Source organism: Pinus tabuliformis, chromosome 4_2 (genome assembly GCF_031772625.1).
Source record: "Pinus tabuliformis cultivar Carrire ecotype Pingquan chromosome 4_2, CPIR1, whole genome shotgun sequence".
NCBI classification, from domain to species: Eukaryota; Viridiplantae; Streptophyta; class Pinopsida; order Pinales; family Pinaceae; genus Pinus; species Pinus tabuliformis.
Genome location: NC_142304.1, coordinates 907,425,927 through 907,448,576, shown reverse-complemented (window position 1 = coordinate 907,448,576; position 22,650 = coordinate 907,425,927). Strand labels below are relative to the sequence as shown.

The following is a 22,650-nucleotide window of genomic DNA, read 5'->3' as shown; positions in this document are numbered from 1 at the left end:
TTTAGTAAAATCAAAACCCCTAAGACAAATTTGTGCAACTCCAATAGATAAATCTAATGCTAGGTGCTCTTCCCTTTGAAAGTCCTTTTAGGATGTCATATAGCATTCTATGTTTCAAGCTTGAACAATAGGGATGGTTCCATGTTGTTCATGACTATGGTGGAAAGATTTTTCAAAATATAGAGTTTGTTTTATTCAAGATTTTTAAACAACCTCAAAAATGAAAGTTAAAAAAAAAATATTATCATATTTACAAATGTCTATACATATAAGAAAATCAACTCTCCAAATAGGGCATATAGTTGACATATAGGACATGACAAAGACTAAAGTCAAAAAAGGAATTTATTTATCATAAAGTGATTCCCTTCTTCCCATGATATGATTAGTATTTTTTCAAAAATTGAGACATTATTTTATAAATTTTATAATGGAATCTCTTTTTATATTTATATTGAAATACAAATTATATTTGTTTCAAAACTTAAAACATAGGTTTATTAAAACTTTGGAAAACATAAAAACATCACCTTAAAATAATATTAACACCAATTCCAAATACTAAATTCTATGAAACTCTTCAATATTATATAATTATATTAACTTCCTATGAACTAATTCTAGATTAAACCATAACTCTGATATAACTTATTTTGATTTCCTATCTAATATTTATACAATATCAAGTACAATGTTACTCTGCTGTATTTTAAGTCCTGTTCATATAGGATTTTGAAAGACCCATCTATTGAACATCTCAAATGATTCTCTGGGCTTGTATTCCGGAGCAGTATGGCCAGCGCCCTGTGAAGTTTCAGTCCAATTCAATATTATCTTTTTCATATATATGAAAGGAACAATTTTATTATAACATAACTCATCCTAAAATAGAGTTAATATTTGTACCTTTATTGTTGTAAAAGTCAGGTTGTTTTCATATGTCCTTGTGTATCTGAAATGCAATTGTCATAATTCAATCTCTGCTTTATATAGAAGAATGCAATATTTGAAAACGAAGGATGTATGAATCCTTCGTTTTCAAATAATATGCTTCAGATTTATATATTATGAATTACAAATAATATGCTCAATCATTTTAAGCAACATTACCCTGCAACTTGTCCGTCCACAATCCAAGATCGCCAGTCATCAACCGTTGCATAACCCAATGAAGTTATCCATGATTGAGATCCAATATATGGCACAACCATATCATGATCACCACTGTTATGACATCACAACTATCTAGGAGTTAGTATATTGTAAATATTATGTTCTAAAAATAATTTCCTAAAATAGTAGGGATATAACATAAATGGAATCAGATGAATATATTATCTTTGCTAAATCTGGTGCAGGTGAATTTGTTTTGAAGTGGTTTACAAGTTATGTTAACGAGGGAAGGTTTAATTTTTAAATAGGTGATATATTATATGTGAATTTTTGTTTGGAAATAATATAGATTTATTTTAATTGGGTATTTATTAAAATAGAGAATAGAGACCCATCAAATTTATAATGTAAATTTAAAAAAAAAATTACAAATCTATATATTTAAGCCCTCTCTTAAATTACTTTAATTTTAACGATTCAACTTATCAATTTTTTTAAATTTTTTTTTATTATTATTATCAATTATTTTTTTTTTATTGTTATTAATTTTTTAATTTAATTTATTTTTTTATTTTTTTGGATAGATAAGGCCTTTGCTAAAAAACAAAAAATCATAACAAAACATTTTCAAAGCCCACTTTGTGCAAAGATAAACTTATTTCGGTATTTATCAATATATATGTTTTTGATTATTCAGTTACAACTAAATTACTTTTCAATTTTCAAAAAATCAAATTCAATTATAACCCTGATATGAGAAATTATGATCAGAACTATTTTGTTTTTTTAAAAGAATCCTTTAGAATGTTTTTAATTTGTTCAGAGTTATAAAAAATACAATAAATATATGTATTTTTCAAGATTTAACAATAATTTGTTCAGAGTTATAAAAATACAATATATATATGTATTTTTCAAGATTTAACAAAATAAAATTGTATTTGTTATTAATAAAATAGGTGAATAAAAAATTCAAATTGAATTATAACCTTATATGAGAAATGATGATGAGAATTATTTTATTTTGTTTTTTTAAAAGAGGCATTTTGAATGTTTTTAATTTGTTCAGAGTTATAAAAATACAATAAATATATGTATTTTCCAAGTTTTAACAAAAATAAACGTGTATTTTTCAAGCCTTAACAAAATAAAATTGTATTTGTTATTAGTAAAATAGGTGAATAAAAAATTCAAATTGAATTATAACCCTGATATGAGGAATTATGATCAGAACTATTTTGTTTTTTTAAAGAGGCTTTTTGAATGTTTTTAATTTGTTCAGTGTTATAAAAATACAATAAATATGTCTTTTACAAGTTTTAACAAAAATAAATATATGTATTTTTCAAGATTTAACAAAATTAAAATTATATTTTTTATTAGTAAAATAAGTGATTAAGTAAAATATATGGAAGATAAGTTTTTATGTTTTTTAACTCGTGAGTTATAACATGTTTCTGGAGACTGCCGCAAACAAGTCAATTAAAACATTTTACAAGTTGACAACATGTAACATGTCTTTCGGGACAAGCCAATCAAAACATGTCAACAAAGAAACATGTCAACATGTCTTTGGAGATTTACAACATATATCCACAGACTTGAAGCCATGGAAGCTGGGGTTATAAGTTTTTAGGTTTATTCACTAGAATTATTTATAAAAGGATATAGACTTTCACTTGTTTATATGTATAAAATTTCAGAAGAAAATTGAGTAAAAACTTTTAGTTTGTCTAAAGTTTCCTTGGACACTCCATCCATTGCTAGCTACTACAAAACATGATGATGATCAAGCAAGCGTTGAGGGGTCTTTAAGCGTTGAGGGGTCTTTAAGCGGATAAATATATAAAGTAGCTTTTATAGGAAAATTAATAGGTTAATGGTTAAAATAGAAAGAAATTTTAATTGAAATTATATAAGCTTCGAAATTAAAGCTAATAAACAAATTAATGGGTCAAAGTTTAAATTAGAGATTTTGAATGAATTCAAATTTATGAAAAATATTTAAAAGTTAGTAAGTATTAGGAAGAGATAAAAGACTTATATAGGAATTTAAATATTTAGTTAAAATATTATATATAAAACAAAGGTGGAAGCACTAGGAAATGAAGATAAATACTAAGGGGGAGGAGGGGTTTGATACAACATAATTGGAGGCGAACCCATGTGTGTGTTTAAGAATGATAAAAGTGTGTTTAAGAATCATAAAAATGAAGAAGAAAGATAAGGGATAAAAAGGAAGAATAAAGATAAGGGGTTAGATGAGTGGTAAGGAAATGAATAATACTGAAATAGATAAATAAATATAAAATATTCAGATTGGTAAAGCAAGGGAAATAGGAAGAGTTATGTCAAAGAATTAAGGAGAGGTATGAGGGAGGTTGAAAACGGAGAATGTAGGGACTCAAAGAGAGAGTTGGTGGAAAAAATTAATGACTCAAGTGATGGATGACACACTACTCACATTGGTTTATCTTATAGTGATGCATGGGCATCCGAACACCTTAGTGGAAAAAAATTAGAGAAAGAAGACACTTGGACAACTAGGCCAACCGTGAACTCAGGTTGAGTTAATGAACTAATTTCAGTTAAAAAATAATTTAAAACTATATGTATGTATAACAAGATATTAAGAATTCATTAGGGCATCAAGAAGACAGAGAAAAACCTATTCGTGTGAGAAAGGGTAAAATGTAGTTGTTGGAGAATTCTTGATTAAAGGTGAGATGCCTTAAATTGTAACCCTCTTTGTAAATAATGAAAATGGTATTTGTGAATTTATAAGGAAATGTGTCTTTGTTACTTTATTGAAAAATCACATTATTTTCGTTTCTAAGTTATGCATATACTTAGCCATGGATGTCTCGGCAAGGTCACATGTTCTTTGTTTGATCTTCATACAAAAAGCTATCCGAAGTTGCAGTGAGTATCGAGGGCAGCTATTCCAGATTTAATTGGCATAAATCTGAATGCATGAAGTATGTTGAAGAGATGACAGAGACAAAGAAGAGTATAGTTTTGATGATGAGTATCAAATACTTGGAAACACTGTCAACATTGCAAGAAAGGAAGAAATAATTCTATGTTGCTGAGGAGCGAGCCCCTGTGAATAAATTTGCGCAAAAGAAAGATGTTGTCGAGAAATCTAAGCCTTCCTTCGATGAGGATGATAGGGGGAGAGACTCAAGCATAACGTGATCTGAATCAGAACAAGAAGAGGTTTACGAAGGTTCAAAGCTAGAAGCGCCAATGGCGTGGATGAGGATTTGTTGGTTGTGGTGGAAGATTTCTATCTAGGGGTGATGCTGATGTGGATACATTGTTTCATGTTTTTCATGAGCAACTTGTCCGTGATGAACGACGACCTAGGCCACGGAAGAATGAGGGCAAAGGAATGCATTTTATAGCAGACCTACTGCTCCTACAAGACGAGGCGAAGAATTTGCTAGCCGGATTGTGGGAACCAGACCTGTCACGTACAAGGATGGTTATGGACCAATGCATGGGAGTTTGCTACGTGGTGGAGCAAGAATCCGTAGCAGGAGCGTGTGCAGACCAAGGATGAGGAGAGGCTACCTAGTTTGCATGAAGGAGGGTCTGGAGCTTCCTAAGAATCTGCCATAGCTTCTTGAAAATATGAATGACTCATTGGCCCATAAGGCAAGTGAGACCAAGAGTAGCGTTTCTCATAGGCTTCGTGGGCCCATAACCCACAGGCCTCAAGAGTGATTTATTGGGGAAGTGGGATTTTGGTTCACCATAGAATCTCGTCCCCATTAAGTGGTATCAAAGCGGGAAACGATTTCTTGCGGAAAGGAGTTTTTGCATGCGAAGAAAGAAGAAGTACAACTTTGTTGAAGATTTGTAAGCTTGTAATTTTTTAATTTATTTTGTGAAGATGAGAATATTTCAGCAAACGTGGAGCACGAGTGCTAAATTGATTTGAGAGGAGAGAACCACAGAGATGCCGAAAGAGTAAGCTCAGGAGAGAAGCTTGGTAAGGCATCTTGTAGCAGGGAGGACTTGTTATAGCAGAGGTTTGGTTGTAGCTCACAAAAGACAATGAAATCAGTTCCACTAAAGAAGTGAAATAGTGGGTAGAATTGCTAAGGAAAATGAAACACATATGACGAGGAGGTCATATTTTTTGTACCTCGGGAATCTAATGCAAGGGCATCAAAAAACCTTAGTGGAAAATAATTAGAGAAAGAATACATGTGGACAACCACATGGACAACAAGGCTAACCCTGAAGCGAATTCAGTTAATGAACAAATTTCATTTAAAAAAATCAGTTAAAACTGAATGTATGTATAACAAGATATTAAGAATTCATTAGGGCATCAAGAAGACAGAGAAAAACGTGTGTGTGTGGGAGAGGGTAAAATGTACTTGTTGGAGAATTCTTGATTAAGGCTTAGATGCCTTAAATTGTAACCGCATTTGTAAATAATGAAAATGGAATTTGTGACTTTATAAGGAAATGCGTCTTTGTTACTTTATTGAAAAGTCACATTATTTCCATTTTTGAGTTATGCAAATACTTAGCCATGGATTTCTGGGCAAGGTCACATGTACTGTGTTTGATCTTCAAACAAAAAGCTATCCGAAGTTGCAGTCAATATCGAGGGCGGCTATTCAAGATTTAATTGGCATAAATCTGAATGCGTGAAGTATGTTGAAGAGATGAAAGAGACAGAGAAGAGTATAGTTCTCACGATGAGTATCAAATACTCGGCAACATTGTCAACACTGCAAGAAAGGAATAAAGAATTCTATGCTGCTGAGGAGCCAACCGCTGTGAATAAATTTGCGCCAAAGAAAGATGCTCTCGAGGAATCTAAGCCTCCCTTCGATGAGGATGACAAGGGGGAGAGACTCAAGCATAACGTGATTTGAATCAAAACCAGAAGAGGATGACGAAGGTCCAAAGATCGAAGCGCCAATGGCGTGGCCGAGGATTTGCTGGTCATGGTGGAAGATTTTTATCCAAGGGTGATGCTGATGTGGATACATTGTTTCATGTTTTTCATGAGCAACTTGTCGTGATGAACGACGACTTGGACCACAGAAGAATGAGAGCAAAGGAATGCATTTTATAGCATACATGGAGCTCCTACAAGACGAGGTAGAGAATTTGCTAGCCGGATTGCGAGGACGAGACCTGTCACTTACAAGGATGGTTATGGACCAATGCGTGGGAGTTTGCAACGTGGTGGAGCAAGATTCCACACCGGAATCATGTGTGGAGCAAGGATGAGGAGAGGCTACCTAGTTTGCACGAAGGAGGGTCTCGAGCTTCCCAAGAATCTGCCACAACTTCTTGAAAAGATGAATGACTCATTGGCCCATAAGGCAAGTGAGACCGTGAGTAGCATTTCTAATAGGCTTCATTGGCCCATAACCCACAGGCCTCAAGAGCGATTTATTGAGGAAATGGGATTTTGGTTCACCCCCGAATCTCATCCCCATCATATAGCCATATAGCCATCATCCCTAGTGAATGTTTTAGGGTGCTTCTCAATTTCGAGAGCTTCCTAAATGATACGAGAGTTATTGAAAGGAAACAAAGGCTAGCATTTTTAACTCATTTAAACATATAAGATCATTGGATTTAAAGGAATGCTGAGTTATGGTAGAATTTGACAATGTATAGTGGATTAGTATTAGTAATGTGTTATTTCAAACACCTTATGAAGGGTACCAATGTAATACTTTTCACATGAAGAAGGAATTTGGTAGAGCCTTGAACCTAAAAGGGGATTAGATTTGTCATTATCTCACCTAAATATTTACTTAAAAATTTTGGGGGGTTTGAAATAATTTTTATATTCCTTTGTGCTAAAATTTTGGAAATGAGATTAGCCTCCCTTTTTATATAAGGGAGAGAGACCATCCCAACAAGAGTATATGAATCACGATGATTATACTTAGACTTCATACGTGCTTGAAAGGATATATAAATTAGAGAGGAGTAACCATTGGCTTTAAGTTATTGGTTTAGTTGGGAATTTTCTTTAGAAAACAATGAGGAGAAGATATTTTTAAGGCATAAGAAATAAGAGGTTTTAAGATAGCTAAATTTTGGGAACAATGGTTGTGGGATTGGTGTGAATATATTGGTAGGTGTGGGTCTTTTTTCTATATACTTGATGGGTTAGTGAGCCATCAAGGAGGCAAGAAACTAGGACATCAGGGAAGGGAATGAAATTATTATAATCCATTTCCATGGATAATTGAATCTGTAAATAGATACTATTAATATGGGTAAGAAAGGAATTGAGATCAAGAAGGACATGTTGTGAGATAAAAAAATGTCGCACCTACAAAGTGTCATGAATTGAATGTCCTCTGTTGGCATTGCCACTAAACAATGCTTGATCCCTCACACACCCTAAACACCTAAAATTTATGGTCAACCTAAAATTCACAAACCTTATGTCACTTTATACCGATTATTTTTTGTTTACCCATGTTGTTGGTCGATAATTGGCAAAAAAGATTCAATTATTTGTGAGGTCATCTTTCTCTTTTATGAAGGATTTAACCAATTTCATTCTCAAATCTAGGAACATTCAAGTTGATGACCAAGGCATTATAGTTAGTTTTGACATCATTTCATTGCTAACTAAAATTCCCATTCCTAAAGCTATTAACCTTATTGCTAATCTTATTTACTCTGAAAACTTAATCTCATCAAATTTTCCTCTCATCCACTCCTTTTTCTTTCAAGGGCACCACTTACGAACAAAAATGAAGGCACAACTATGGGTCAATATCTACATTTTTAGCTAACATCTCAATGAAACACTTTGAAAACGCGGCTCTCAAATCTTGGCATAAGTGATGGTGTCGATTTGTAGATGCATTAAGAATGATTTATGGCTCTCATGTATAAATATGCATTAATACTAATAGAATTCTACTTGGAATTCCTTCCAAATTTTATTTCTCTTTATATATTCTCATATGTGTTTTTTCTTTTTCTATAATGTAGTGTTTTCTTGCACATTGTATGTTAAGGCTTACAACATCATCTAATCTAAAGACTTAAAACCAATAGTTACTCCTCTTAAATTATTAAATCCTTTCAAGTTGTTGTGAATTCTAAGTTTAACCACCCTCATTCATCTCCTACTATTGGGGTAGTATCTCTCCCTTATATAAAAGTAACCATTGATCTCATTTCCAATTTTTTAGCCAAAATCAATATAAAAGCTATTTTCAAACCTCTCAAAAATCTTAAGAAAATATTTTGGTCAACCAAAGACAAACATGATCCTATGTTACGTTCACAGGTTTACCAAATTCCTTGTTCCTTCATAAAGTCTTACATTGGTTAGATGGGTAGACCCTTCAAAACCCAACATAAAGAGCACATAGCTGATACTAACCACCATTGATTGTCAAAGTATCCCAAAGTTGAGCATTCCCTTAAAGCCAAGCATCTCATATGTTTTGATGAGTGAAAAATCTTAGTGTAAGTTCATTCTAATAACTCCCTATAATTTGGGAATCTCTTGAAATGAGGAAGCACCACAACAACTGCAATAGGGAAGATGATTACAGGCTAAGCCATTCTTAGCAACCTCTCATCCATAACTACACTCATTGTGTTTTTCAACCAACTCCCTCTTTCAATCCCCCCTTTCTCCTTTTTCAACCTCACTCATACCTCTCCTCCATTTTCTTACCTAGCTCCTTGCTTTATCAAACTTAATATTTATTTTTATTTATTTATATATATATTTTTCCTTTCCTTTCTTCAAATATAACCCCTTATCTTTATTCTTCTTTTTAAACATTCATATATATATGTGTGTGTGTGTGTTTATATAAACATGTATACCTTAATTGGATCATATATTTTTCCTTATTTATTAATTTCCCCTCCTTGAGTTTCTTTATATTAAAATCCCCTCTCCCTCTAGTATTTATTTTCATTTCATTGTTTTCACCATTCTCTCACACACACATATCAGTTATTTTAATTAAATATGTAGATTCTTATATAGTTTCCTATCTCTATAGAAGCTTTACTAATTTTTATTTTTTTGTGAATTTTAATTCATTCAAAATCCCTAATTTTAAATTTGACTCATTAGTTTTACTCTTATAACTAATTGTGGACCATATATAATTTTATTTAAACATTGTTTTTATTTTAATGTAATTGACCTATTAATTTTCTTATAATGACTGTTTCGTGCCTTTATCTACTTAAAGACTCCTCAACACTTATTTTAACATTATCAAGTTTTCTATTCAGTGATGATGAGTAGAATGTGCACTTGAATGATTGGAAAAGATAAACATTTTTACACAATTTCTACTGAAATTTTTCTGCAATAGAATCATCTCTACTTGTATTAAATTGTTTCTAATATGAGTAATATGTCAATATGCATTTGGTTTCGAGTTAACCCTAAATGATACAAATAAACATCTCCCGAGTGATATGTCAATATGCGTTTCGTTTCAAGTTAACCCTAAATGGGACAAGATAAACATTTTTACACGGTTTCTTCTCAAAATTTTCTACAATAGAATCATTTATACCTATGTTAAAATGTTTTTAATCCCACCAATATGTTAATATGTATTTGGCTTCAAGTTAACCCTAAATTAATTATGTAGATAAAGGTGTCTATTTTAAAATAAGGTGTTTAGAACTTTAATTTAATTATTAATAATTATTAGTTTGATGACAGTGATTTCAGATTTATCTAAAAAATAATTCTCTTTTTTTTAAATCAAATTATTTAATAAAATGGAAATTTATATTAATATCTATCATACAAATAAGTGGTTTAAAACTAAATTATAACTAATACAAAGTTAATCATAAATTATTTATTATAATCGTTTAATAAATACTATAAATAAAATTTAAAGATATATAGCAAATAAATTAATGAATATAAATTTTCTAAAATTTATATTGAAATTCAAATAATAAAACCTAATGAGAGGATAAAATAAATTGATAACAAATTACATATGTCATATTCGAAACATTAAGAATATTCAAAATTAAACCTTAGGAATATTAAGACTTCAGAATACTAAATTATAACTAATACAAAGTTAACCATAAATTATTTATTATAATCGTTTAATAAATATTAATAAATAAAATTTAAAGATATATAGCAAATAAATTAATGAATATAAATTTTCTGAAATTCAAATAATAAAACCTAATCAGAGGATAAAATAAATTGATAACAAATTACATATGTCATATTGGAAACATTAAGAATATTCAAAATTAAACCTTAGGAATATTAAGACTTCAGAATAGTTGGATGATACAAAGATTGTAAATATAAGAATAATGAGATGATATAAAGATTGTGAATAAAAAACTTCAAACAATGTCTTGAGAATTTTAAGAGAATTTATTTAAATATTATTTTATAGTGAGAAAAAATTATGAAAATAATATAAAAATTAAAACAAAATACAAAAATTAATTTTAATAATGTTTCATAAGCAACATTGGATGGGGTGATATGTGTGAAATAAATAGGGCGGGATCCAACCACCCCACTTAGGGAATGGACTAGGGGATGTGTGCATCATGCCCCGGGTGAGTTATAATGGAACAAAAATCGGTAATTATCTAGAAGGAAATGGTATAAGGAGATTTTTATTAGAAGGAGATTAGCAAGCTCAACAAGACATTTAAGCATGTGATGAGAGTTATGGTATGTGTTTTAAGCGTGGTGTTGTGTATAGGGCTTGTTGTAGATATTTCAATCAATGGAATTGATGGTTGGATTCCATTGACATGAGGCTAGTCTGGGGAGGAAAACACGTGCATTGTGTTTGAAGGATGATGGATCGAGTAGTTATGTAAATGTTACTGAAGAAATTGTAAAAATCTAGCTGCGAGAGTATTTAGTGGAGAGAGGATGGAAACTACAAACCTCATGAAGCAACGATAATCAAAGCAAGACATGGCCAAGCCAATTGATAGTCGCCTTCATAGAAAAATCCAGTTTGGCACTATGGTGGATGGTGCATTTGGCTCAGACTATAGGAAGGACCTCTTTCGTTCGTTTGCAGAATTGGGCAATTTTTTTGTTTCCAAAGACTACTACATGAGGTTACTATTGGAAACATTTGTACTAGTGCATGGTAGCTTGTTACCCTCTTCTCTAAATTCTATTTTGGAATTGGTATTGTTTTGAGACACCTACAGAGAGGTGTCATCCTCTATCTCTATGTTTTGCTAATCATTGTAGTCATCGTCTCCCTTTTGAATTATAGGGGAATTTTTATAACACGAGTGTTTTTTCTATGTTGGTATATTACGGGTGGATTCTATTTATCTATGGTATTTGTCAGCTTTGTGTTTTTTGGGCTTTGGCATCCCTTCTTAGCCTCTTTGAATGGATACCCCAATGTTAATCTCTCAAAGTTTCCCTCCACATTTCATGCAAAAGTGGTGAAGTGGCATCTCTCTGAAAACTTTGTGAGAGTGAGAATTCATGGGGGTGATGAGTTATTGGGGCAAGGATGACATAGAATTCTAATTAGCTTTGATATTATATCATTTTACGAAGGGTTGTTGTGAGGTATGGGTGATAAAAAATGTTGTTGGGGATATCCTTCTAAATTTGCATTATAGTAGTGTGTAGGGGAAAGGGTTCCGTGGGGAGAAAGGCATAGCTAAGGGGGGCATCTCCTCTATGTGTTTTAGATGATATTATTTGTTTTTGCTATTGGTACTATGGGTTGGTCCTTTGGGGCGAGGGGTGTGGCCAAAAAGAAAACTCTGGTATTTCCTAAGAGGATTTGTTATTTAGTATTACAATAGTTTAAGGCTAGGAAAACATGGTGTGTCAAGGGGACCATGTCATATGTGGGGCCACATATTATCAAGAGAGAGTCTTGCATGGTAACTTTTAGTTGCAATAGCATATAACAAGTTTGTTTCATGCTATTGTGAGCTCAGATCAGATAAGATTTAGGTTGAAATTACCTTGACAGAAGGAGAGGCTTAGTCCCATAGAACCTCCTTATTCCATACTGATGTATTTATGGATTGGACAGAATGGATTCTAGATATGGAAAAGGCAAGAGGAAGACCTAACTAGTACTTGGAGAGAGTCGATCTATACTCACATACGAAGTTTTTTCTTGCAATAATGATTTAGCATCACCATGAATCTCGAATGGAAATCATCCATTCACTATACCACCTAGACTCTCTTGATGAGAGGATGGAACGAGTTGAATTTCAATTGGGAATTCTCTATAAAACCCATCAGATCCCATGCCAATGGATGGTTCTAACTTAGATCCTATCGCTTAATGATTTCCTAAATTATGTTAGCTATATTTTTCTATGATGTTTCCTATGTATATGGATAGTTATGCTTTTTTAGCTACAACTTAGACATTTTTGTACTTATGGGCTCCCAACTCTACATGTCCTCACTAAGGAGAATCTGCAACACTCTCCTCCCACATTTACCCAAGCTAACCAATCCACTGGAGTAAACATGTGACAAAGAGTTACTATGACACAATTTGACTCCCCATGCATAGTTAAGGAAGTGGAACCAACACGCCAACATAAAACTGACCATCCACAGAAGCTACAGGACCTTGAGGAGGCAACCAACCACTTTAGGTGTCCAACCCTTGAGATAACTTACCTTTTCACTAGCCTCGCACCCTAGTCACTCTATTGAGAAGGCACTGATGTGTCTGAGACCCTCCAGTCACTCCCATAGCAAGGCATCCCAACCAATATGGAAATTTTCAGGTAGTTATGTCAGAGAAACCCAAGATTCTGAGCCACTTTTTTTGGGCTAGGACAGAGTCCTCTACCTACAACTCTATGAGACTTCCAGAAATTACAAATAACACTGAAACAAAGGTACTAAAGAGAAAACTTGTAGTAGGACATGACCAAGCCCCCACCATCCATGACAGGAATTTTGTCAAAGATATCTCAAATATGTAATCTACAAGTCTCAACAACAAATCTAAGCATAGGGGTCTCATACTTATTTGAGAATCGTCAAGAAGGATTGATGCTTTCTCCATTAGTTTCATTATCATCTACTAGGTCATTCATTCATTATTGTTTCACATACTAATTAAAACATGATAAGATCCATACATCATAACTGCCATAAAACATTCTTATAACCACCAAATAACCATATATATATAGACCATTAAAGCCACATAATACCAAGTACCTTTAGTCATGAAAATGCCGAGGAAAAATAACTCTTATTGACATATAAAAATCTAAACAAGTTAGGTACTTCCACGGACCACCCGCCCATAGACTCAGCTGAACCAAATCTCTCTTTCAGCTAGTCATGCCATATTCCAAGCATGAATGTGGGATATTATGAAACAATCTAGAAAAAATAAACTAGGTCTTCCAGAGGCCAACCCACCTCAACCCTCAACCATTGGTTCCACCTCACAGTCGAACATCACTAATCATCACCAAATCTGTCTCTAGCCTAGCTGTAAATGGCTCTACATCATTTGTTCCAACCAAGGCTTCCATGACTAGTAACTCAAACTACAACAACTGTTGGGCTCTAGAGCGTTTGTCCAACCAGGGCTTCTAGGACTAGTAACTCAACCCACCAAGAGCTCCAAAGAATTTATCAAACCAAGGCTTCTAGGACTAGTAACTCAACCCAAGTTGTTATAGGGCTTTGAGAGCATTTTTCGAAGGAAGGCTCCAAGAACTAATAACTCGACCCAAAGTCATAAGGAACGTGAGAACCAACCAGAAAAACGAAAGGAAAAAGCCCACAACACTATGGCTATCCAGGAAATGGAAAAGCTAGGCAAAACCACTAACAATCTTGGATAGCTCATAACTAATAAACTACAAGCATGTGCCATGCATGCCAAAACTAGCAAGGAAACCATACATGCAACTCAGTACTTGCAAGAAAAACATGTTGTAGCTACTAGTCCTAATTTTCTCTTGCACTTTCCTACTTTTCCTTTGCCTTCTTGCTCTAAATCCCAAGTATGCCACACTCCTCCTAGAGTGATCCAAGAAAACATAAAGTGTCTAAGAGTATGAGAGCGAATAAAATGAGGGCTCCAAAAATGAACTAACAAAAATCTGAACTAACAAAATTTGTGAACTAATCCTCATAAGCCTTTTTATCAATGAGGTATCTATTTTCTTTATTTTCCATTATTTTCCTTCAATTTTTTCCTCACATGAAACCTTTTATCTTTCACCTTCCTTTCTTTTATTTTCCATTATTTTCATAAATAAAATGTTAATTAATGTCTCATTCCTTTCCAAATCATTTTCCTTTTCCTTTTTCAATTTCCTTAGCCATTAATTAATCACAAGTGATCCCCATTACTATGACCTTTCCCAACATTCATCTTGGAATATGTATCCCATGATCTTGGTTAATATTTTGGCTTTATTAACTTTATTACACAGAATTTTTACCAGGGTTGTTATAGAACCCTCCCCCTTGGGGGAACACCATCCTCAGTGTTCAATGACACCTACAACTAGCAAGACCATTGAAAAGAAAAACATACTGCCCATGGAGCTTTATAACTTAGCTCGTTGCAGTATTTACAGTGATCAACATGTTGAAATAAAACCAACATAACCAACATGACAAACATAACAACATTTACAACCATACCACAACTCGATGTGGTATTTACATACATATACATATATACACATGTACCAAAACATCACATCAAAACATATGCCAAAACAATTCACTCAACTACCAAAAAGAGAAGGATACATAGCCTAGATCTCATCAGACATCTCCCATGTAGCTTCATCAGGACCAAAGTGCTTCAGTTGCACTTTAACTTACTCAATTGCTTGATTCTAGAGCATGAGCATATTGCGCTGCAAAATGCACTGAGGTTCCCGCTGGAATTCCCATTCTGGCTCCACCTATTATACATACCAATCGATCACATGATCAACATATTTAACATACTTATTAATCAATGACACATGGAAAACATCATGGAATTTCATTATCGGGGGCAGTGTGAGTCGATATGCTACTCATCCAATCCTTTCAAAAATCTTGAAAGGTCCACAAAGCCGAGGTGCCAGCTCAACACATGATCCAATACTTAAAGATATCTACCAGTCCTTTATGCACAAGTACACATGTTCCCAAACCTCAAACTCCTTAAAAATTGTGCATTGATCTGCATAGGTCGTCCTCTTTTCCTGTGATACTTCAGTTTCTTTTTGATTACGTGAATTTCAAGTTCCATCTCTACCAACGTATATGGTCCTATCAATACCTTGTTCACTAGATCACTCCAACTGATGGGGGTATTACAACTTTTCCCATAAAGTTCTCATCCTCGTCTATTCTTGATACTCATTGTTACAAGAAAACTCAACCATTGGAAGATACTCTTCCCACCTCTAGTACTAAAGCCTCACATACATCCTTAACATATCCTCTAAAATCCTATTGACCCCCTCTGTCTTTCCATATGTCTCTAGATGATAGGTTGTACTGAAGGCCAAATTTGTACCCAAACCCGTAAGCAACTCTTTCTAGAATCTAGAAGTAAGCTTAGCATCCCTGTTTGACATAATTTTCTTCGGAACACCATGAAATATCACCATATATCTCATGAATACCTATGTCACATCATTATCTGAATAAGTAAGCTTTAGTGGAATGAATTATGCTACTTTTGTTAACCTATCTACCACAACCATGATGTAATCATTCTCTCTAGATGTCTTCAAAAAACCTATAATGAAATCCATGGAAATGACTTCCCATTTCCACTATGGAATTGGATTCAACTATAGTAATCCACCTCGATGCTTAAACTTGATTTTACCTTCTAACAGTCCAACCACCTAGCCAAAAATGTTGCCACTTCCTTCTTCAAATTCGGTCAATAATAAAACTTCTTCACCACTATCAATGTTTTCTGATATCCTTGGTGACCTGAATATGGTTTAGCATGAAACTCCCTCAAGATAATATTCTTGAGCTCACAATTGTCTAGAACATATATCATGTCCCTAAATATGAACCAACCTTCTCCAGTGAGATGATAGTCCTCATCTTGATCACTTGTAACCTATTCTAACTTGTGCATCAACTCCCTATACCTATCATCTTATTGTCCTACCTACAAGATCTGATCTTGTAAATCTATCCCATAGGAGCTCATAGTTGCTATGTGATTTACATGTACCCTTTTTCTAAGAGCATATGCAACCTTGTTCTCTTTATATTTTATGTACCTAATCTCGAAGTTGAACTCACTGATTGTGGCTAACCATCTAGCTTTCCTGGCCTTCATATTAGGTTGGTTAAATACATACCTCAATACACTTTGATCACACATCAAGATGAATCTCCTACCAAGAAGATAGTGTCTCCACATCTCCAATGCATGTATGATTGCTTCGAACTCCAGATCAGGGGTCGGATAATTATTCTCTTACTCATTCAGTTTCCTTGACTCGTAGTATACTACCTATCCTTCGTTTATAAGGACTCCACTAAGTCCTTGTTGGGTTGTGTTATATTCCTTCCACGACTAGCCCACGTAGTTAACCGGGGGGTTAGAAGGGGGGCGGAGCCCCCCCTTTGTTGCGTTGATTACGTAGCAGGGGGGTGTCACAGGGGGTTTGAGGGGTGCAGGTAACCCCACTCAATGGGGTCTGGGGCAGTGGCCTGGAAAATTTTAGTCTTGGAACCCATGTTAGGTTGGGCTGACCCACCTATGGTTATGTGCATGATTTCTGCACATGTTTTTGGACGTGATGGTTTTTCGGTCCATGGTTTTGGACGTGATGGTTTTCGTTCCATGGTATTGGATGCTTCGACATGTATAAATATATATGGTAACATTGAAAGGAACATAATGAAAAATCAAGCTGGTAGTCCCGGTTTTGGGATCCAGGGGAAAATCTCTGTGTATATGTGTTTTATGTGTTATGATCTCACATTATTTATTTTATGTGTTTTAAAATGCATATGCAGGTAATTTCTATATGGGGTTAAAACCTACATTCGGTATCAGAGCAGTTATGGCTTCAAGGGGATGCCTTTATTGCTGAGGGGTTCCCTCGGGCCTGTGGTAGACCGCGTTTACTGGGAGTTTTATCACTCAGGTTGTCCTTAAAGCTCCTTAAAGGATACGGCCGAGGCAACCACAAACCAATCTTTGGACTGTAGGTCCTAGCCTACCTGCAATTAGAGAGGGCTCTCTCTTTATAATTTAGCTTTGTTTTGGGTTGATTTTAGGCTAGTTATGATTTTCTTGGGTTTTCTTTTTATTTTGGTGGGATGGAGGATTCTTTCAAACAGAGTTGGGATGCATAGTGTGAGAATTTCAAACCATTGGGCATGGAGTCGTGGATTAGGCCTGTTGTTGCGTTTTCCTGGTCACAAGAGGAATACAGAGCAGGATAGCTACACATAAAACAATATCTAGCTTGAATAAAGATGGAACGAAGGTCAGTGAATGAAAGGCAACTAAGTAGCTCTCATTATGCTAACATAGGGAAGGTGAATGAACATTTATATAGGAGCAATCAAGGATTCCTAAACAACATTCATATATGAAGGAACTAGTGTAAATATGAGCAAATCAGTATTCATATTCAGGACTAATTCAGAGGAAAAAATAGATAAATCAAGAAATTGAGAACATAATACAACTAAGTGAGCTCTGAACTATTCTTTCTTTCTGCTATTTAGATAGTGAAACCATGATGGCATAAAACATATAAACTGTAAACAGAGATAAGAAACACTTATTAGGCTATGTAGAAGCATTAGGATTCCATAGTCACTTTTCAGACATTAAAACACAACAGTCAGTTCATCTCCCAAACATTCCAGCGATCTTTGATTATAGAGACTCTTAGAAAAAACAATGCAAGTCTAGAGGAAGTTATCGACCAACCAACCCTTAAAACAGTACAGAGGGTGGTTTAAATAGAAAATATTTACAAACATCAGATCTGGGATAGATCTCCTCAAATAAATGCCTTTAACCTAATTTGTACAGAAGTAAATGGTAGAAATATCTATCTAACAGCTGCGCTGGGGTAACTGGCATCTCAAAATATCTATTATAGCAGATCTTAGGTAGATATGAGGAAAATGAGTGCTTTCATCTATTTTCTCTTGAAGTAAATTCTTAAAACATTTATCTAAGTGCTGCATTGGGGCAGCTGCCTCAAAAATGGATCAAAAGAGTTCCTTGAGCCACGCGCTATCCTCTGTGTGATAGCTGTGCATTTAAGGAAGCAGCGCTGCTCCAAAAATATGACTGGGAACAATGCATTTGCAATAACTCTGCCTTGAAAGCCTTCATCTATGCCTTTAGGTGGCTTTAAAGCAACAAAAGAAGTGTTGGTGAGCCTTAATGGTCGAATGATGCTTTATTGACTTTGTTGGGCTTGCTTTTCTTTCATCTGCTTTGAAAAACTGGACTGATACTCTTTGCCGCATCCTGATACACTTTGGCACTGAATCTAGACCTTTTCTCACCGCTGATACTCTTCAGACTGTCCCATCGCCCCCTTTCTGCCTTTTAATGCAAAAACAACTGCTGCTAATGTCCTCCGTGGCCTTTTGGTGCAATCGGCGCTTGGCCGATAAAAACTGGCCTTAAACTTTCTGAAAAATGGTGCAAACAGGAGGAAAAAGTGTTTCCAACTGTGCCGAGGCCGAGACTGGCTATCTGAAGCAAAACTGGGCCTTGGAGCGATCTCAGAAAACTTAGGGATGCATGAATTGCGCTATTGGGAGTCGGGCATGGGCATATATGTGAAAAATATGAACAAATGCCGCCTTTTCTTTTACACAGAAAAAAGACCAATTTCTATGTAAAATTCGTGAAAAACATAGGCGGGAGCAGCACTGTAGCGGAGATTAAATCCTGGCCATTGGATCACGCGAAGGAAGATCCAATGGCTGGCGCTAACTCGCATCAGGGTAGACCATTGGTCCCAACACATAAAACCTCCGAATAGCGATGAACCTGGCGGACCCGAAATGCTTATATGCCCTTTCTTTATGGAGATCGGGTCCGGTCTGTCGGCGATTTCATATCGGCGGATTTTAACAAAATCAATATGAGGACCCGAAAGCCTTTAAAGCTGCCCTTTAATATTTTTCGGCTCCGGGATATAGGAGCACACAGCGGGGACCCTTTCGGACCCAATATGCCTTTATGCCGCGCTTTATTACTTTTCGGCTCCGCTGGTCGGAGCCATATAGGAGTGATGCGATTAAATATGGGCTGTTGATCTGTGGGCCTGAATGGGCGGCTGAGATTAACTCAACAATTCGCTATCGGCGGGGTCATGGGGTTGCCACAAATAAACGCTGAAACCCATCGGACCCGATAAGTTATACAGGCCCTCTTTGTTTTATTTCGGGTCTGACCCATCAGCGGAACCCAAATCGGCGGTTTTAACAGTGGAATGGGTCCGCGGACCCGAAAACCCTTTAAAACTGCATTTGATAACTCATCAGCTTCGCCAAATCGGAGCAGTATATGGGGCGATGTGAAGTGGGGGGCCGCGCGACAAGATCTGGGCCGTCAGATCTGGGGCCCGATCCAACGGTCCTGGATCCGTTGGCGAATCGGTAGTCAGAGGGACCAGAGGGCGGCACATATGGAATCGTCGAACTCCACGGACCCAATATTCTATTACTGGTCCACTTTATATGTTTTCGGGTCCGACCCATCAAAACTATACCCCATGCCTTGAGACTTAGCCATTTTCGCTTATATATGCCATTGCCCCCTCCCGATAGCGATATCGCATCGGAAGGGGATCAAACAGACCTTTATCTCATCGGAGCACGCTTTTTATGAAAAGGCAAGGCAAATGAATTCAGAGGGGTTCCTTTATAGGTTAGCATGGATTCTAAGGCATCGGAAGGGGTCTGATAGCCAAAAAAGGGAGGATTTTATCCTTTTTTGAAGGTTTTTCATGGTTTTTGCATGGTTTTTGTATTCTTATGCCTTGGAAGGAGTCCCAAGGCACTTAGGGGTAAAGTGATGTGGTTTTGAGAGGGGTTTAGTGGCCAAAGAGGGTTTCATGCCTTATAAAGGAAAACCAAGGCCAAAGAGATGATTTTTATACATATGAAGGGAAACTATGCAAAGGAATGAGTCCTTATGCATTTGGAAGATGGTCAGAGGGGTCAATGAGGGTTCTTGCTGAGTTTCAGATAAACTTAGCAATTCCCAAGGATGTATATGGTTATTTTTCAACCAAGGGGAGGGGATAAGTATATAGGGGAGTTATAGAGATGGTTTTAGTAGGGGAAGGGAAAGGAGAGAGGGAGTTACATAATAAAGTTAGTAGTTAATATGATAATGATGAGAAAAACCGCTAAGAATGAAGTCTTAGGTTATCAATGGGGGAAAATGACTTATAGAAGAAGTGTGAACATTCCTTTAGTGAAGCAGATCTTCACCAAGGCAGATGATATGGAACATGATGAATCTAAAAGGTATCAAGCAGATATTGACCTCTTTAGGGGAAGTTAGTGAGTGACTTTGGGACAAAGGAGAAAGGGGAAGTTAGACATGCCTCGCTTGAAGTCCTCCAAATGGAAAACTGCCTCAAACTTGTGATATGAATAGATATGACACTTGAAAATATGAAATGGATTACAAGTCATGATTCTGCAACCACAAAGCTACCTACCCGGCATAGGTAGTTAAGGTAGAAATTCAAACCTAGGGAGACCAAGATTAAGCTGTTTGGACCTCCCTTAGCTGAAAAACTCATCAAAAATGGATCAACTCATCAAAAATGATACACAGCAGTGGCATTTAGACTATCAAACTCTCATGGATACTTCTCTAGCCATCTGTAGCAAATATGGAGCATTGCAGCAAGCGAAGTATGACATATTTGGCATGTAAAAATGTCGATCATGAAATATGACTAACCTGTTGTAGCATGAGGCTAACAGTGGCTTCACTTGGGGATGGCTTTTCCTTGTGACAAACCAAGAATAGCAGGTCAGAATGCCTTGATTCTCTGTAGTTGCTGTTAATTGAAAATTTCTTCTGTGCTAATTTTTGAATGACTAGAACTTTAACTTCTGAATGCATCACTCCTCCTTATCTGAAACACTATGAAAAATAAAGCATCGCCTGCTTTCTTCTGCATGCTTGATATTGCATACACTTTTGCTTGAGCACTGCCTTGTGAAATAAACATAAAAAAGAGAATAAAACTGGAGCTCTTCTTTTCTTGTCTTTGAAAGGGTGTTGAAATAAACTGCAAATCCTCCTTTCTTTTTGATACTGTTGACTTGAAGACTACAAGTTGCAAACAGCTTCTCTTTAACATAAATCACTGTGATATGATAGCGCTGCTCTTGCTGTTTTGCTGAGATTACTGCAGAGACAGAGATTAAAAATAGAGGACTTGCATCGGCTGTGTCTTCACAAACTTTGTTGCTGCTCCTCTAACAATCAGAATTTTTATACAAAATAAAAACAAAAGTGCTGTTATATACAAATATCAATGTACAAAGAGATATTTACAAAGTTGCATTATGTTCAACAAAAGGGATCATGATAATGCTTCAGCATACGGCCATTTATAGGGCCTTCTTCAGTAGTGCTTCCCTCTACAGATTTGAGGAAATATGTGTTATTTCCCTGAACAGCAGAAATAACGAATGGCCCTCTCCAAAGGAAATCAAATTTTGCATGTTTTCCCTTGTCTTCTCTTCGTGAGTCCCACCTTAGAACTTTGCTTCCAACACAGAAATTCTCAGCCTTAGTCCTCTTATCAAACATCCTTTTGAGCTTCTCTTGCATAATTCGAGCTCTGTCAAAAACTTGCTCTCTTGTCTGCTGCAAATGAATTGTTTGGTTTATTCTCCTTTGTATATCATTTGGCTCAGCCTGAATCTCTTGCAGCAGTTTGATAATAGGAATGCCCAGTGATGAAGGAAATCTGGCCTCCATGCCATATACTAGCTCATAAGGGCTCATCCCAATGGATTTCTTGGTTGACAATCTGTCTGCCCATAGGGCATTTCTGAGCTTTCTATGCTAGTTCTTCTTGTTTTCTTCTAAGATCTTCTTGATAATACTGATCAGGCTCTTGTTAGATGACTCGGCTAAGCCATTACCTTGAGGGTAATAGGCTGTGGAATGGCCTAAAGTGATATGGAATTTATGGCAAAAATTGATCATCTTTTTGGATTTGAAAGCAGCGACATTGTCAGTGATGATCATCTCAGGGAAGCCAAATATAGAAAGGATATTGCACTCAAGGAATTGGATAATGGTGGTGTCATTGGCCTGCCTGCGTGGAATGGCTTCAATCCACTTGGTGAAATAGTCGGTGGCAGTTAGAATCCACTTATGCTGGCCTGAGGAAGAGGGATGGATTTCTCCAATGAAGTCAAGACCCCATTGTTGAAAAGGCTTTTTGGTTGAGATGGGTTTCAGAGGCAAGGGGAGCAACTTTCTTTTGCCCTCAAAGATTTGGCATTTGTGACATGAG

General features: G+C 35.6%; 1 protein-coding gene across 1 annotated transcript in view; it reads right to left on the bottom strand.

Annotated features, from left to right (window-relative positions):
- Positions 1-550: 550 nt before the first annotated feature.
- Positions 551-22,650, bottom strand: part of LOC149172619 (serine carboxypeptidase-like 20) — a 382,145-nt gene continuing 360,045 nt past the window's right edge. Inside the window, exons 12-14 of the mRNA XM_089427753.1 lie at positions 1,111-1,224; positions 907-952; positions 551-804 (exon numbers count right to left, since the gene is read on the bottom strand). Coding sequence (XP_089283879.1) covers positions 721-804; positions 907-952; positions 1,111-1,224 — 244 coding nt within the window. The 3' untranslated portion in view covers positions 551-720. The remainder of the gene's footprint in view (positions 805-906; positions 953-1,110; positions 1,225-22,650) is intronic.